Source organism: Haliotis rubra, unplaced genomic scaffold, assembly GCF_003918875.1.
Source record: "Haliotis rubra isolate DU_JTF1 unplaced genomic scaffold, ASM391887v1 Scf287, whole genome shotgun sequence".
Lineage (NCBI taxonomy): Eukaryota > Metazoa > Mollusca > Gastropoda > Lepetellida > Haliotidae > Haliotis > Haliotis rubra.
Genome location: NW_025766954.1, coordinates 85217 through 103358, shown reverse-complemented (window position 1 = coordinate 103358; position 18142 = coordinate 85217). Strand labels below are relative to the sequence as shown.

Genomic DNA, 18142 nt, shown 5'->3' with positions numbered 1-18142 from the left:
TTATTGTTCCATTCACTAATTTTATACATATATAAATACAATAAGAAATTATGCTGAACAATTATGGGAAAGGGGGGTCATTGAATTTGTACATGACATGCAGCATAAATTGTACATAAATTTTAGGAGGGGGGGAGGGTCATTCACATTGTACATGCTTCTCCATAAAAATCATCATCACCTCACACACACCACACATTATTTACCTTCTGAAGTCTCACTCTGCAAGGCGAAAAGGTCATTTGCTTATTATTATTCGCTAAACATCTGTTTTCAAATCAAATTCAGGAAAATATTACCAACTTTCACTACTGCCAAATATCTTTACATTCACGTAATGCATAATGGAGTGAGGAACTGACTGTTAAAACCTGGCATTCATTTTGTGTCACCTAACTGTATTAGGAAAGAACCTTGATAGAGGAAGGGCCACACTTTGTATGAATGTTATGGAAATTGACGTTCGTACAGTTTGGCCTTAAGTCTATAAAGGACCACCCGTGAAGGTCCGGGTTAGAACTGATCTTCAGCAACCCATGCTTGTCGTAAGAGGCGTCAAACTGGATCGGACGGTCAGCCTCGCTGACACATGTCATCGGTTCCTAATTGCGTAGATCTATACTCATTCTGATTATCACTGGATTGCCTGGTACAGACTCGATTATTTACAGACCGCCGTCGTGCAGCTGGTATATTGCTGAGTGCGGCGTAAAACAACACATAACAATAACAAACTACAAAGGGTCATACAGCGGGAGCATTGTGCTGTGACTGCGCTTTGAAAGAAAGACCCACTCTTTCCTTCGATTCTCAGGGTAGTGAAAAGCAGTTATAAGGCGTCAAGTGCTTGTCTGAATTCTTTAGATTTACATTCCGAGATAATCAATCGCTTATTGTGGAACACGGGAAGGACCTACACAAAAGGTATTTGTGTGGACGTTATCAGACTGACGTATGTACACGAACCAATTGTTAACACCCTTTTGTTTCTACTTCAAAACAAAATTGCAAACTGATGTTGACGTACTCATGAGTAATGGGGTGGTCTGGTGGCTTGAGTGTTCTGTCGTAAATCCCACGTAAGATGGATCTGTATATGCTTAGGCTCTGGAATGAGAGAATCAATGACTAGATACTAAACAAACCTAATCCTTATCTTTTGGAATCTGATAATTGATACTATCATTCAAGTCGCCTATCGCCTACGCATATACAGTCAACTCTCGTTAATCCGACACTCATTAATCCGACAATCATTAATCCGAAAATCACGTTAATTCGACAAAAAAATTACGGAACCATTTAAAACAGTGATAATTACTCTCGTTAATCCGACATTCTCGCATTCCGACTCCGACACAGCAATCTAGCAACTGATTATTGTAAATACATTGTAAAAACATTCGTTAATCCGAGAATCAACACAGCCGGTCGGATGATCCGACTGTATACAAACAATCACACGTGAGTGGTAATTAGCGTGTGCCTCACTGGCTATAGATCCATCTAAAGTTAAAAACACTGAAATAGAAAACTCCGAAAGTCAAGTACATGTAGACGTTTTTATTGACATGAACAACAGAACATTTAAACTGATGTGATCATTTCTCGTCAATTTAAGTTTTGGTCCAGATGTAGGACTCGGGGATGAGGCTCCATGGCGTGTGGGTGATGTGTCATTGTTTCACGATGGCGATGGATACTGCAATCACTGGTTCGTTTTCACTTGATAACTTAACTGACCGCTGGTACATTGCTGGAGGATTCAGCCGTGAACTTCCGGGTTGAGCCTGGCCTCCAGCAACCCATGCTTGTCGTAAGAGGCGACAAACGGATCGGGTGGCCAGACTCGGTAGACACATATCGTATAAGAATTGCGTAGATAAATGCTCATTATGTTGATTACTGGATTGTCTGGTCCAGACCCGATTATTTTCAGACCGCCGCCATGTAGCGTGAATATTGCTGAGTGCGAAGTTAAGCAGCGAACACAAAAATAAACAAAATACCTTATCTTAAACAGTTTGCACTCTGAACAAATCAATAACATAATTTAACATTTTAGGAACAAAATACAACATTCTAATGTGCATGTGTGCATTCCTAATCTTGTGTCCAGCACAGATCAGTTCCTCAAGGCTAATCTTCAGATCTTCCACACTTAGAATGGCACGGAAGCAGGTGACCTCTGGCTGACCTTGTATAGGTCATATACAACACGTCCCCGATACATATACACACAAACGATATTATCACCAGATATCCAAACTCGTCCGTCTTGGGCAGGGCTACCACCAAGGCAAATTTCAACATGTCCATCATTCTGTTCAGCGACGTTTGAACTCCATTCACGACCCCGCGTTCACTTTCTGCCACGTGTTCAAGAAACAGCTGAGTGATTGACAGGTCTGCAATCCACAATCCTGGAACACAAGAGTGTCATTAGGACAACAAATGTTATGAGTGAGTGAGTGAGCATAGTTTTACTCCGCTTTTAACAATATTCCAGCAACATCACGGCGGGGGACACCAGAAATGGGCATCACACATCATAACCATGTAGGGAATCGAACCCGGGTCTTCGGCATGACGAACGAACGCTTTAGCCACTAGGCTACCCCACCTCCCGATCGTGCTTGTATTGTGTACCAGCTATAGAGGAGATAAATCAATTTATCACTCTAGTGATCAATGATGTACATCTTACAAGTGTTTAAACGGCAGTTATTACTGAACCAACCATCACTAGACGGTAAACAATATACAGGTACAGTAAGTACATCACATTGATTTGTATAGAAACCAATTAAGCTGCACTCCTATGCTTATTGTTTGGCGTTTTAAGACATCACAAGCGACAATGCAACAATGGTAAGCTTTAATCTACGTAACCTTGCGCATATCACATAAGAATAACTGTCTCCAAAAAACATAGTTTACTAGATAAGTACTCATTATATTAAGAAACGTGAGGGTAGAGTTGAATGTGTTGTTTACATTAAAACACTCCTACATCTACTATTTATAAGTAGAATATGTGTAAGGTTACTGTGCAATAGTTAAACATTTTCATGGGTGTTCTTGTCTGGTGGTGATGACAAGGCGAACGCTAGTTAGCTACTGAGCACTGTACTGGTTTAGCGAACGACTGCAAGTCAAACTGTCCACCATGACGTCGGGTCAAGGTATAGCAACTATGCTCATTAACTCTCGGTAGTTTACGGAATACGATTAGTATTTTTACGTTTTGGAAAGAAATGTTAACTTTATTAAAAATATAATCATTCTTCGTGATACTTGTTTTTATATGCTTTACAAATGATTTGATTTCAGATTTTTACTCTATATCTAGTATAAACAATGTCCCAGAAATGGGATTCAAACAATGTCTAAATATATCCAGAAATGTGCTTGTGGGAATCAAACCGGAGCTTTTGACATTATACTGTAATGCTACACCATCGAACTGTTATCTCCGAAGATGCCGTAATTGGTTTCGACCCGATTCATGAGGCGTGTCAGATACTCAAAATGTATCGGGGCGGTAGGGTAGCCTTGTGGTAAAAGGGTTTGCTCGTTTCGCCTAAGTGAGTGAGTGAGTTTAGTTTTACGCCGCACACAGCAATATTCCAGCTTTATGGCGGCGCTCTGTAAATAATCGAGTCTGGACCAGACAATCCAGTGATCAGCAGCATGAGCATCAATCTGCGCAATTGGGAACCGATGACATGTGTCAACCAAGTCAGCGAGTCTGACCACCCGATCCCGTTAGTCGCTTCTTACGACAAGCATGGGTTACTGAAGACCAATATTCTAACCCAGACCTTCACGGGTCGTTACGCCTAAGACTCGGGTTTGATTCCCCACATGGGTACAATGTGTGAAGCCTATTTCTGGTATCCCTCGCCGTGATATTGCTGGAATATTGCTAAAAGCGGCGTAAAAGTATAATTCACTCACTCACTCAAATTGTAGCATGTGGCGCAGGACTGTCTGTAAGAGACATACGATTTATTAATCTTGGGACATTCCAGAAAATGTGTTTGAGAAATAACATCCTTTCAGACAGTGCTTAGTTTGCTGAGAAATGAGGATTGGTTTGGTGTAAAACGGATAATAACATTGCCTCAGCCCATGGACTGATGGAAGTTTTAGCCAAAAACATACTGCTCGTCACGTGATCTTAACCTCTTAACGGTTTCGTCATATAATCATGACCTGAGAATACCAGTTTTAAATCTCACCAAATCTAGCTGTGATGATCCCCGTTATCAGAAGAGCAATGGAAACGTAAGACTTCAGCACCAAAGGGGTTGTTGTTGTCATGGCACCAGAAGATCCTGAAGCCGTCAAGTTAGTCAAGGAAGTACAGTTGTCGACTGTCACATCAGAATGTCCGGAAATGTTTCTGGATGCTGTTGTCAAGTATAATGGCGACGTACAGTTGTCACTAGTCACATTGGAGGGGGGAATCATGGTGTAAGAAGAAAAAGGGGTCAAATGGACTTCCAGGTGACCAAACGGACAAAACACACAAGAACAGACAGGCAATCTGTAGTGTCATGGCAATCAGACCCGTTCTCTCTAACCCAATGCGATGTCTCAAAACTGGATAGACCAAAGTCCCAAGAATCCCAATGGCGGCGCCAGATCCCATTGCAAGACCAAGCAGTCCTTCAGATATTCCTTGGGTAAACGCATAGCCACTGGTGACGCTGTCAAACCCCAAGACCGTCAGGTACATCATCGCTAGACCAAGACCGGCGTTGGCAACGTCGTACTGCATGAACGTCTTCCAGCCAGTGTAGATTATGACGACGGGCGAGCATAAGATCCGGAAACACCCACAGCTGGTTCCTTGCTTTGTGTTGTTCTTGGTTTCGTTGACGGTTCCCTGTTCCTTGTTTTCAATGAGGGTAGTTGTTACTGGGTATCCCGATTCTGTCAGCGCTATATACTCACTGTTCTTCCCAGCACAGGTTTTGAATTTCTCTCCTGTTTTGAGAGCATCCAGTGATGGTTTGTGACTGGACTTGTCAGTTGTATCATCTAAAGTAGGAAAATGAGAAAACAGTTTCAATATTCATTTTTGTTTTCATAAGAAGCTGCGTAATGTTATTTTACCAATAAAGTACCCGTGAAGATTCGGATTAAATTTGGTCTTCCTTTGATTCGCGTGACATCAGGATTTGGTGGTCAAGCTCACTCACTTGGATGACACATGTCATCGTATCTCAATCGCGTAGATCGATGCTCATGATGTTAATCACTGGATTGTCTGGACGTAGTTACCAGCGTTTGACTGATTTTCTTCACTTTGACATTCAAAGCACTAGGCAGAAATCACACAAATCAGAGATGTGTTTGAATCCAACTTTCGTAAATATGTAGCACGCGAAAGGTAGAGGTAATGTGTACACGACCTGGAGTGTAATACATTCCAAGAGTATATCATTTTCAAAAACGGTAAAAATTGAACAAAAGGATTTCAGTGGAGACATCGTGTGTTCGCGAAAAGGGTAAGCATGTCTTGCAATGACTGCAGCACCCGTCACACACCCATTTTGTAGAAGTAAGGTAAGTAAGAGACCCGGTAAAATGCATCCTTACCTTTTTGCCAGTATTTCTCCTTCTGTAAAGCTGGAACCTGATTGTAGACCTTCCACAGAAGATAGTACTCGATGAACATCGAGACTACGTTCCAGGCTGCCATGATTAAAGCCCCGTTCCTGACCTTGAAGAAGTACACAATCTCCCCCGAAGCAATGGGGGCGAGGATCTGGGCGGCCAGGTCCATCCTCCGCAGCGTAGCGGTCATATCTGGAGGCCAACAAACGAGATAATGTTGAAGTGGGGTTTACAATAATATTTGTCCAGAAAAAAATGTAGGTTTCTTTCTTCCTACTTTATAGCGACCGAATATGCTCTTACGCTGCTTTTAGCAATATTCCAACAATATCTTGGCGGGGGACACCAGAAATGGGCTTCACATATTGCGAGTGAGCACTCAGCAATATTCCAGCTATATGGCGGCGGTCTGTAAATGATCCAGTCTTGACCAGACTCAACATCATAACCATCGACCTACGCAACTGGGAACCGATGACATGTGTCTGCCATGCATATGTCAGCGAGCCTGACCACACGTGGGTTACTGAAGACAAATTCTAACCCGGATCTTCACGGGTTCACACATTGTACCCATGTAGGGAATCCAACAAGTGGGCGCTTTAACCACCAGGCTACTCCAACGCCCCTACTATTTCATATTTTTTAAAAGAATATTTAAAAAAAGAGTGAACAATTCAGCATTGTTATTTCTGTTCATCGACAATTCCGAAAAACTGTCGAAGAGACCAGTGAACTGTACCGGATAATGTCATTTTACGTCGAAGTGGATAAAGGGAGTGATTTTCTTAAGGGATAAAGGGAGTGATGCTCGGGGACCGTGTATCATACTCGGGAGTCTTTACACCGATGATGATAACCTTAGAAATCAGTGGGGAACTTCCATAACGTGAAAAATACGCGGGTTACGTGAACAAGACTGATCATTAAAAGTTTACTAGGTGTTCGGGCAACTAGGCCCATTTACACCTAGTTGCCGGAACACTATTCAACTTTTAATGATCAATCTTGTTCACGTGGACAAGCTTTTTTCAAGATGATAAACAATGTTTGGATTTGTCCGGAAAACAACATCCGGTTTTCTTCACCTGCAAGCCTGTTGTTGTCGTCTCCGCATATTTCTACAACCCAGTCTCTTTCAATAATCCCGTTAGTCGCTTCTTACGACAAGCATGGGTTACTGAAGACCAATATTCTAACCCAGACCTTCACGGGTCGTTACGCCTAAGACTCGGGTTTGATTTCCCACATGGGTACAATGTGTGAAGCCTATTTCTGGTATCCCTCGCCGTGATATTGCTGGAATATTGCTAAAAGCGGCGTAAAAGTATAATTCACTCACTCACTCAAATTGTAGCATGTGGCGCAGGACTGTCTGTAAGAGACATACGATTTATTAATCTTGGGAAATTCCAGAAAATGTGTTTGAGAAATAACATCCTTTCAGACAGTGCTTAGTTTGCTGAGAAATGAGGATTGGTTTGGTGTAAAACGGATAATAACATTGCCTCAGCCCATGGACTGATGGAAGTTTTAGCCAAAAACATACTGCTCGTCACGTGATCTTAACCTCTTAACGGTTTCGTCATATAATCATGACCTGAGAATACCAGTTTTAAATCTCACCAAATCTAGCTGTGATGATCCCCGTTATCAGAAGAGCAATGGAAACGTAAGACTTCAGCACCAAAGGGGTTGTTGTTGTCATGGCACCAGAAGATCCTGAAGCCGTCAAGTTAGTCAAGGAAGTACAGTTGTCGACTGTCACATCAGAATGTCCGGAAATGTTTCTGGATGCTGTTGTCAAGTATAATGGCGACGTACAGTTGTCACTAGTCACATTGGAGGGGGAATCATGGTGTAAGAAGAAAAAGGGGTCAAATGGACTTCCAGGTGACCAAACGGACAAAACACACAAGAACAGACAGGCAATCTGTAGTGTCATGGCAATCAGACCCGTTCTCTCTAACCCAATGCGATGTCTCAAAACTGGATAGACCAAAGTCCCAAGAATCCCAATGGCGGCGCCAGATCCCATTGCAAGACCAAGCAGTCCTTCAGATATTCCTTGGGTAAACGCATAGCCACTGGTGACGCTGTCAAACCCCAAGACCGTCAGGTACATCATCGCTAGACCAAGACCGGCGTTGGCAACGTCGTACTGCATGAACGTCTTCCAGCCAGTGTAGATTATGACGACGGGCGAGCATAAGATCCGGAAACACCCACAGCTGGTTCCTTGCTTTGTGTTGTTCTTGGTTTCGTTGACGGTTCCCTGTTCCTTGTTTTCAATGAGGGTAGTTGTTACTGGGTATCCCGATTCTGTCAGCGCTATATACTCACTGTTCTTCCCAGCACAGGTTTTGAATTTCTCTCCTGTTTTGAGAGCATCCAGTGATGGTTTGTGACTGGACTTGTCAGTTGTATCATCTAAAGTAGGAAAATGAGAAAACAGTTTCAATATTCATTTTTGTTTTCATAAGAAGCTGCGTAATGTTATTTTACCAATAAAGTACCCGTGAAGATTCGGATTAAATTTGGTCTTCCTTTGATTCGCGTGACATCAGGATTTGGTGGTCAAGCTCACTCCTTGGATGACACATGTCATCGTATCTCAATCGCGTAGATCGATGCTCATGATGTTAATCACTGGATTGTCTGGACGTAGTTACCAGCGTTTGACTGATTTTCTTCACTTTGACATTCAAAGCACTAGGCAGAAATCACACAAATCAGAGATGTGTTTGAATCCAACTTTCGTAAATATGTAGCACGCGAAAGGTAGAGGTAATGTGTACACGACCTGGAGTGTAATACATTCCAAGAGTATATCATTTTCAAAAACGGTAAAAATTGAACAAAAGGATTTCAGTGGAGACATCGTGTGTTCGCGAAAAGGGTAAGCATGTCTTGCAATGACTGCAGCACCCGTCACACACCCATTTTGTAGAAGTAAGGTAAGTAAGAGACCCGGTAAAATGCATCCTTACCTTTTTGCCAGTATTTCTCCTTCTGTAAAGCTGGAACCTGATTGTAGACCTTCCACAGAAGATAGTACTCGATGAACATCGAGACTACGTTCCAGGCTGCCATGATTAAAGCCCCGTTCCTGACCTTGAAGAAGTACACAATCTCCCCCGAAGCAATGGGGGCGAGGATCTGGGCGGCCAGGTCCATCCTCCGCAGCGTAGCGGTCATATCTGGAGGCCAACAAACGAGATAATGTTGAAGTGGGGTTTACAATAATATTTGTCCAGAAAAAAATGTAGGTTTCTTTCTTCCTACTTTATAGCGACCGAATATGCTCTTACGCTGCTTTTTAGCAATATTCCAACAATATCTTGGCGGGGGACACCAGAAATGGGCTTCACATATTGCGAGTGAGCACTCAGCAATATTCCAGCTATATGGCGGCGGTCTGTAAATGATCCAGTCTTGACCAGACTCAACATCATAACCATCGACCTACGCAACTGGGAACCGATGACATGTGTCTGCCATGCATATGTCAGCGAGCCTGACCACACGTGGGTTACTGAAGACAAATTCTAACCCGGATCTTCACGGGTTCACACATTGTACCCATGTAGGGAATCCAACAAGTGGGCGCTTTAACCACCAGGCTACTCCAACGCCCCTACTATTTCATATTTTTTAAAAGAATATTTAAAAAAAGAGTGAACAATTCAGCATTGTTATTTCTGTTCATCGACAATTCCGAAAAACTGTCGAAGAGACCAGTGAACTGTACCGGATAATGTCATTTTACGTCGAAGTGGATAAAGGGAGTGATTTTCTTAAGGGATAAAGGGAGATGCTCGGGGACCGTGTATCATACTCGGGAGTCTTTACACCGATGATGATAACCTTAGAAATCAGTGGGGAACTTCCATAACGTGAAAAATACGCGGGTTACGTGAACAAGACTGATCATTAAAAGTTTACTAGGTGTTCGGGCAACTAGGCCCATTTACACCTAGTTGCCGGAACACTATTCAACTTTTAATGATCAATCTTGTTCACGTGGACAAGCTTTTTTCAAGATGATAAACAATGTTTGGATTTGTCCGGAAAACAACATCCGGTTTTCTTCACCTGCAAGCCTGTTGTTGTCGTCTCCGCATATTTCTACAACCCAGTCTCTTTCAATAATGAGAATCCGGGCAGCACTGCTCAGGTCAGCCAAAACAGCGAAGAATATGATTGAGGCGTAGGAGAGCGTCAGCAGCCTGCCGTTCCACAGAGAAACGATAAGTTCATGGCACGAGAGATGTATGCACAGTGCGCATGCGCAAAGTGCCACAAATGTGTTCTGTAAGGCCAAGGATACTTGCGCTGCTACAATAGATAACATTGTATCATTACCGACGTGTTTATTTCATGGGAAAAACTAATACCGAAAAATCGATGTTTTATATAATAAATCTCATTCTGTAAATAAGTAAAATGTTGAGTTCGAACAAACAGTGCACACCTTGGATCAATGTGAAGTGCGACTTGAGACTGGGATGCCTCGGTCGTATCTACAGTCATCTTTAATTTGAGGATTAAACGACGATTGAGATTGTCTCGGCGAAAATATCAATAACGATTGTGTCAGTATACATAATAATGTTGATGAAATTTCAGTTACTGAAAATGATGACCATCACACAAAATAACCCCCTTTAGAGACCGTTCATTATGTATAGCTAAGGGGGGTGGGGTAATGATAATTTTAATGGAGAAGCATGTACAGATTTATGTACAAGAAAGGGACCCACCTGCATGTCATGTAAAAAATCAATGACCACCCCCTTGTACATGTGTACAAAACTGATGATATATCTCACACACACACACACACACACACACACATCCACTAGACGTTGTGGTTATCTGCTAACCTATGTCCTCTAGACAATAAAACCCGTTAGTCCATGCTTACTAGACTTTGGATCTACCTGTTAGTCTGTGGGTGCGGTCCACCCAGGCGCCCACCAGAGCCCCCGCCAGGAGAATAGTCACCCCCGTTGCCAGCCCATTGACGGCAGTGAGGAGCAGCGACGTCGGTGACAGCTCGATGAGGAACAGGCCGACGCCAAAACACCACATCTGATCCCCCTACATCAATGAATATTTAAGAGTGAGTTTAGTTTTACGCCGTTTTTAGCAATATTCCAGCAATATCACGGCGGGGGACAAATATTTTAGAAGTCAGAAGATGTCCTTAGACATTTTGAGTTACACCAGTGTCAACGTAATATTCCTGAAGTCAAGGCAGGTTTGCGGGTATGGGATTCCAAGTATTGTAAAAAAAACTCAATTTATTTCATAGAATTTTGTGTCATTTTATAAAATATGGTAATTTTGCATTATGTGTTTTCAGGTTTGAGTATCACAACCCGAAAATGTATTCATGTCGCCACATTCCACAAAAAGTGTGGTCATTTAGAAATCGTCATTTAAGTTACTAAATGTATTCATGTGTGAATGTGATTATAAGCTTTGTTTTAAAACGTCTTCTTCAAGTTTGTTACACTTACACGGTAGTGTAGGACATGAAGATGTGAGTTGCTCGTACCAGTCCTGACTAATTCCTGTTTATCGTGCAAGCCAACTAAGTTACTATGCCTCAGTTTGTTATGGAGACCCGATAAGACACTTCCAACAGGTGAGGTGAGTGAGTGAGTCAAGTTTTACGCCGCTTTTAGCAATATTCCAGCAATATCACATCAGGGGACACCAGAAATGGGCTTCACACATTCTACCCATGTGGGGAATCGAACCCGGTCTTCAGCGTGACGAGTGGACGCTTTAACCACAAGGCTACCCCACCGCTCAAGGTGAGGTGGAATGGGGTTTAACAGGGGCTCAAGATTATTGCACTCACATGACGAGGTGTACAATGTTTTTTAGTGCGAGCTCGCCGAGAAACTGTGCCGAAGTGTAACATGGATACATTATAGTGATTCTGAGCCAATCAGTCTTTGTTATATTCCCTTAATGTTGAACGACAGGCAAAGTAATAACAAATACCATGTTTCCTAAGTGCCATTTGGGAGCTGGCAGGATAAAGAGGAGCACATTTTAAGGATTGACAACTTATTTATTGCAATATATGCGACGTTTAAGTGTAGATGGGGGCGGTGGGGTAGCCTAGTGGTTAAAGCGTTGGCTCGTCACGCCGAAGACCCGGGTTCGAATCCCCACATGGGTACAATGTGTGAAGCCCATATCTGGTGTCCCCCGCCGTGATATTTCTGGAATATTGCTAAAAGCGGCGTAAAACCAAACACAGTCAGTCAGTTAAGTGTAGATGCTAGCGGTCACTTGTTTTATAAAGGAGTCAGCATCTACACCAAAACGTCTCATCTCTTGCTATAAACAAGACTTTAGTTAAATCCATAACATTGATTACTTATCAAAAGAACCACCGTCTTTTCGCTCTCGATCTGACTAATTGTTTGATCCATAAAGTTGCATGCTTCATTTCTGTCTCGATCAGACGTTCTGTTCAGAAAACATCTGGAGCTGATCGCAGGTGTAGGAACCAAACAACCAATTGACACCTGAATTAGTCATTTTCATGGAATTTTACATTTCAAGGAGACAATATTTTTAACCAATCACATTTTCATCACTTTCCGCGTCGCTTCCGTTTCATATTGATGTCGTGTTTCAACTCACCCACGTGGACAGGAAGTGGCTGCAGTACACCCGGAAGGTGATGTTTCTCGATGTGTTCGGTTTTTCACCTTCAATGATAATTGAAAAAACCAACTTTTTATTGTTAATCATCCACATACATTTTGAACATCACGTGAATGATTCAGGACTGAGTAAATATCTCATAACATATACTGGGCTTAAAGGAGAATACTTAAGCCAAATGTTTTTCATAGGGGTAAAAGCATTCTAAAAGTCACCTTCCAGATTAAAACAAAAACCTTGAAAAATCGCAATAAACACGTAAAAAGTACTCGTATTTCCGCCTATTACGGAAACACCCGACAGTTAATGAACAGAAGCAGGTATCACGTGACATGACGTCATATGTGCCTTTCGCTGATGGCTTCCTCTTTGATTTTACTGCACAATTTGACAGTGACCATGGATTCTGAAGCAGTAAAAGATGTTCCTGATGTCGTTTTAGAAATGGATGTTAAACTGTTTTCGCGATTAAAATATATTTTAAATAAAAATACTTGAAAAATCCTATCGCCGCGGTTACATGGTTGACTACTACTACTACTAATACTATTACTACTACCACCGCCAGTAGTAGTAGTAGTAGTAGTGAGTGAGTGAGTTTAGTTTTACGCTGCACTCAGCAATATTCCAGCTATAGGGCGGCGGTCTGTAAATAATCGAGTCTGGACCAGTCTGCGCAATTGGTAACTGATGAAATATGTCAACCAAGCTGGCGAGCCTGACCACCCGATCCCGTTAGTCGTCTCTTACGACAAGCATGGGTTACTGATGGTTCAGTCTAACCCGGACCTTCACGGGTCAGTAGTAGTAGTAGTAGTAGTAGTAGTAGTAGTAGTAGTAGTAGTAGAAGTAGTAGTAGTAGTAGTAGTAGTAGTAGTAGTAGTAGTAGTTGTAGTAGTAGAAGGGAATGCTTAGGCTTACTTACCTTTGATAAGTCCGGTATCTTCTGATAATTTGTACCATCTATGTTCGCCTTTTTCAGAAACCATATTAACTTCTCAACACTTAGGAATATCCAGCAAAAGGGTTGATTCCAGCAAATACAAGCACGCCGTTTCACGATCGACGTTGTCAATATTCATTGACCAATACCATCATGCATTGTATTTTCATTTCCGGTTTAATGCTGTGTGTTATGAAAATCACGCCGAAGCTAATAGCAAAGCACAGGAACACAACTACGATATGAATTGTTTAGCATTTCATAAAACATTCAGTTACAATGTGTTTCTTTTATAAATATATATGTTGTCATTAATCACATGATTGATCAAATGCTTAATGAACAGTCAAATCAGTATGTTTCCGTTGTTATACTTGATAAGGCTCATATCATATTGCAGCTGTCATATTGTGTTTACTTTGTTCTTTTATTACTTAGTAAGGTTTGTTTATTGTAATTCAATAAGGCTGAACAACTTGGACATAAGATTCTACATACAATCTCTGCCTCCCAATTAATGCTTATAGTTATATTTAAGGTGAAACATTTCGATGCACTCTACGTGCTTGATATCTTGTATGTTTGTTGTATTCACTCGTTCATACATTCATTTACACACTCATTCATTCATTCACTCAATCATTCATTTGTTCATTATATATTTATTTATTCACTTATTTATTATCTGATTTTTTTTCTATTTTAGTTATATTTACTATTCATTTAATTTTATTTAATTTAAGTTTTATTTTAATTGATTAAATTTTGGGTTTTTTTATTTGCAATATTCCAGCTATATGCCGGCTGTAAGAAGTCCGATCTGCACCAAAAAAACAAGCAATAAACACAATGAGTGTTGATCTACATAACTGGGATACGATGCCACCCATACATTTTGTCAGTGGGTTTGAACAGTCGAACCATTCAAGTCATACCACAGTGTTGATGTAACAGACCATTTTGAGATTCGACGTTTATTCCTTGATGAGGAAGGCTACTGATGAGGCTCCGTGATGATCACGGTTTGAATGACTCGGAGGATGGGGATCTGGGGTGCGGCGTTAAACAACAAAGCGTCCATCCAACTGCGGCTGCGTGAACATCTATGTAGTTTTGTGGTATAGTCAGCCATAATGGAGCTACAAGACGATGGCTTGTAAGGTTTGCTTGTTGTATATTGCCCGTATTTAGGACTATTCCAACAATATGACGATGATCTTTAAATATTTGAACAGACAGACCAGTGAAAGATATGAGCATCTAGACATTTGACAGACGCTGACATGGGTCAAGTCTGACCACCCGATCACGTTATCGACTCTTACGACAAGCACAGCCACCTTTCACTACAAATAAGTTGCTGAAGAACAAATCTAACCCGAAAAGGCCTGTGGCGAATCATGGCAATATAGTTGCTCAAAACACGAGCATTTTCTGCATCAATATATACTGAGTCAAAAAAGAAACTTCACATTCTTTCTTCAGGGCACTATAAAAGAACAAGAGATGGTGAGATGGTTAAATTGTTATTATTTCATTGCTGAGATCTGTGTGATGTACTCGATACACTGACAGTGCCATAATCAGTTCCATTAGGCTACACCGCCGTTCCAAAACATGGGTATACAGAATGTCAAGTCACAAGAATAAAAATGCGAAATTTCTCAGTTCAATATCGTGTATGGCCACCCCGCGCATTCACCACTGCCAAACACCGTCTCCTCATCGACTGCCTGATGCTTGTGAACATGTGGTTGGGGATTCTGCGCCATTGCTCTTGCAAGGCAGCGCCAAGTTCCTGCAAATTCTGAGGTTGGTTCCTAAGACCACGAAGCCTTCTCCCAAGTGCATCCCAAACGTGCTCTATTGGATTAAGGTCAGGGGACCTCGATGGCCAGTCCATGACGTTGATTCCAGCGTTTTGAAGGAAATGTCGTGTCAACATCGCGGTATGCGGCCGAGCATTATCATGCTGGAACTGTAGACCTGGGCCATGAGCCACCATGAAAGGAACGAGTTCAGGGGTGAGCACCTGGTCGCGGTAAGCAGCAGCTGTGAGGTTTCCACGGATGACCAAAAGTCGGGAACGGTTGTTCCCACAGAAAGCGCCCCACACCATGCAACTTCCGCCCCCGAATCTGTCGACTTCCAGTACACAACATTGGGCATACCGTTCACGACGTCGTCTCCAGACTCTATGCCTGCCGTCCGTGAATCTGAGGGTAAACCTGGATTCATCGCTAAAGACGACTCGATTCCAGTCTCTCTGGGTCCATCGGAGGTGACGTTGGGCCCACAGCAGACGTTGACGTTGATGAAACGGCGTCAATATTGGCCCACGATATGGACGTCAAGAATGGAGATTGGCATCCCGCAACCGATTTCGAATGGTCTGTGAGGACAGTCGACCTCTAAACATCTCAGCCCTGGTTCGTGTAGCCGGCAGAAATCTGTCACGTAGATGACGTAGAACGATATGACGGTCTTCTGCTCGTGACGTCACACGTGGACGACCCGACCTTGGGCGATCAGAAGTGGTGCCAGTTTGTTGTAGACGACCTGGCAAGTCATACACAGTACGACGGCTGCATCCCATTGCTCTTGCGACGTCAATATCTGATCTTCCCGCTTGCAACATGCCAACGGCACGTTCACGTTGCACATTTGACAATCGTGGCATTTCAAGTACCGTTAGAACTGTGGTTTCAAAGTGTTTTTTCAATTCTTGAGGCCAATGCAAACACGTGCATATGAAGAAAACTTCGATGCGAAGATCACGTGATCGACTGCACGTGCAAAACCTGATTTGGCACTAACGTCATTTGCACGACGAATGGATGGGTTTGAGTGGGTTTTGCTAACGTTTTTCTAGAGTCGAAAGATAGGGATCCCATTTCGGATACATAGATGTATCATCAGAGAAAAATTATTCATTATTTTTCAAATTACATTTTGTGAAGTTTCTTTTTTGACTCAGTTATAATAATTCTGTTAGTCGTTTACCTGCTCAAGAGATCACCAGCAACAAAGGCTAGACCACATAGGAGTTAGAAAGTCATACCTCGACGCCAACAGGTTCATGAGACAGCTGATCTGGCCTCGATATGCTGTAAATCATTAACACTCAACACATTAATACGAGTCTTAAATTCATCATGGCATTAAAACCAGTAGCCCAACCTTTCAAAATTTAAGAAAGACGCTCGATGGAGAGATCTGGGTAATCGGCATACGATCGATACTGTGGATTCAGAATACCATGAGATAGACTGGTGCATTAGTTGATTGCTATACATTGTCAGTACTTCACGGGTGCGTCTTATACACGTCGATATGTCTTGAATGTCCGCTTTGTGGTGTCGCAGCGAATCAGATGAAGACTGGCGAAAGCAATTAGTACTTAGACAAATGATTACTTAAGTTTGTTTACGTGGGAAACCTGTCTCGGTTGACGTTGTAAACATCATGAGTATTCTGAGCGGTATCTACGCGTTACTTCGGGGTAGGGAATGGTAGGACTTGGGTATATACGGTCGTCTCAACATGGCGACAGGTCACCATCACACCACACCCAATGTAGGTCATTTACAGGTGATTGTTTTGTTTGTTTGTTGTTTAACGCCGCACTCAGCAATATTCCAGTGGTCTGAAAATAATCGAGTCTGGACCAGACAATCCAGTGATCAGCAGTATGAGCATCAATCTACACAATTGGGATCGATGGCATGTGTCAACCAAGTCAGCGAGCCTGACCACCCGATCATGGGCTGCAGGTGATTGAGAAACGTCTAGAATAATACATATATAATGCTAAATATACTTATTTTTCATTTTGTTTCTCTCCCCCATGAAATAGCAGATTATGCAATATAACCATATACAGATGAGAAAGGTCACGTGAACTAAAAAACATAAAGGCTGTCAGAACACCTGTACTCATTAGCCGGGTCTTTCAGCGTTACTTATTCATTAACGGTTGTTGGGTTTGGTTTGAAGACAAGAACATTTTCTAAAACCTTACGAAACAATGTGGCTACATTCTTTGTTAAATAATGGTTGCTCTGCGGATGTTGTTGACATTCCTAAAAGAGGGCTTCTCGTAAGTGTTTTACTCTTTGGTCCAAACCTATTGTGTTTTTTCGTAAAGAATGTTCCAACAAAGTTTTACACTGTATTAAGAATTGTCAATTACATTACGTATTGGCTAAAATCGATAATGGGCTTTTTCTTTTGAGTTAGGTAATTAGTTGAAGTGACGGCAATGTGTTTTAAATTGAGTGGATAGCGATGAGAAAAGAAAATGTGAACTCGAAAAGGTCAACGTTTCCACCTGTTGAGAAAAATCTAACTGTGAGTGAGTTCGTGATGATATTTGCCTGCCTCAACTTCCTTCCATACCAATAAACTTGGCCTGAAATCTTGATCCTGTTCAAAACTTTGATCAACCTGTTTATATGAACGTATAACCAATCTACATTAACAAGTTCATTCCACCACTGTATGTCTTACACACCTATCGTAGCCTATCATACAGATCCTGAAACAAGTATATCCAAGAAAGCCGATGAAGTCTAAATTATGGAGCAAGTGTAGGTTACCATAGTTTCAGAAATTTAAAGAACGTGTCTGGACTCCTTTGAAATATATTTTATTATAAACTTTAGGGACCGTTATTTCTGTAAAATATGTTCATTTATGACACTAGATTCTTGTCAAACACCTATGGGTGAGAAACCCCAGTGTGATAACTGGTATAAAATATAATTTTCAAGTCGATTTCCTGGTCCGTGATTGGTTACTCTCTGGTGATGACGTCAAGTCAGGTTAAAATAGACTGCTTTCCTGACTGTAATCTACTGATATGTTAGTCCGTGGTGA

The 18142-nt window shown here is 41.9% G+C and overlaps 1 protein-coding gene across 1 annotated transcript; it reads right to left on the bottom strand.

Moving 5' to 3' along the window:
* Positions 1-1917: 1917 nt before the first annotated feature.
* On the bottom strand, positions 1918-13455 carry LOC124281643 (solute carrier family 40 member 1-like). The gene is made up of 7 exons (XM_046717577.1): positions 13247-13455; positions 12298-12365; positions 10572-10731; positions 9724-9966; positions 8619-8828; positions 7255-8058; positions 1918-2423 (listed from the first exon to the last, which is right to left on the bottom strand). Exons 1-7 carry the CDS (start codon positions 13308-13310, stop codon positions 2140-2142), a joined length of 1833 nt encoding a protein of 610 aa, XP_046573533.1. The 5' UTR covers positions 13311-13455; the 3' UTR covers positions 1918-2139.
* Between the last annotated feature and the right edge of the window lie 4687 nt (positions 13456-18142).

Coding starts and splice junctions, on each gene's coding strand:
- LOC124281643 (XM_046717577.1), bottom strand. CDS start 13,310: ATGGTTTCTGAAAAAGGCGAACATAGATGGTACAAATTATCAGAAGAT. Junction 8,829..9,723: donor CGACAACAACAGGCTTGCAG/GTGAAGAAAACC, acceptor GTTGGCCTCCAG/ATATGACCGCTACGCTGCGG. Junction 2,424..7,254: donor GATCATCACAGCTAGATTTG/GTGAGATTTAAA, acceptor CTTGTGTTCCAG/GATTGTGGATTGCAGACCTG.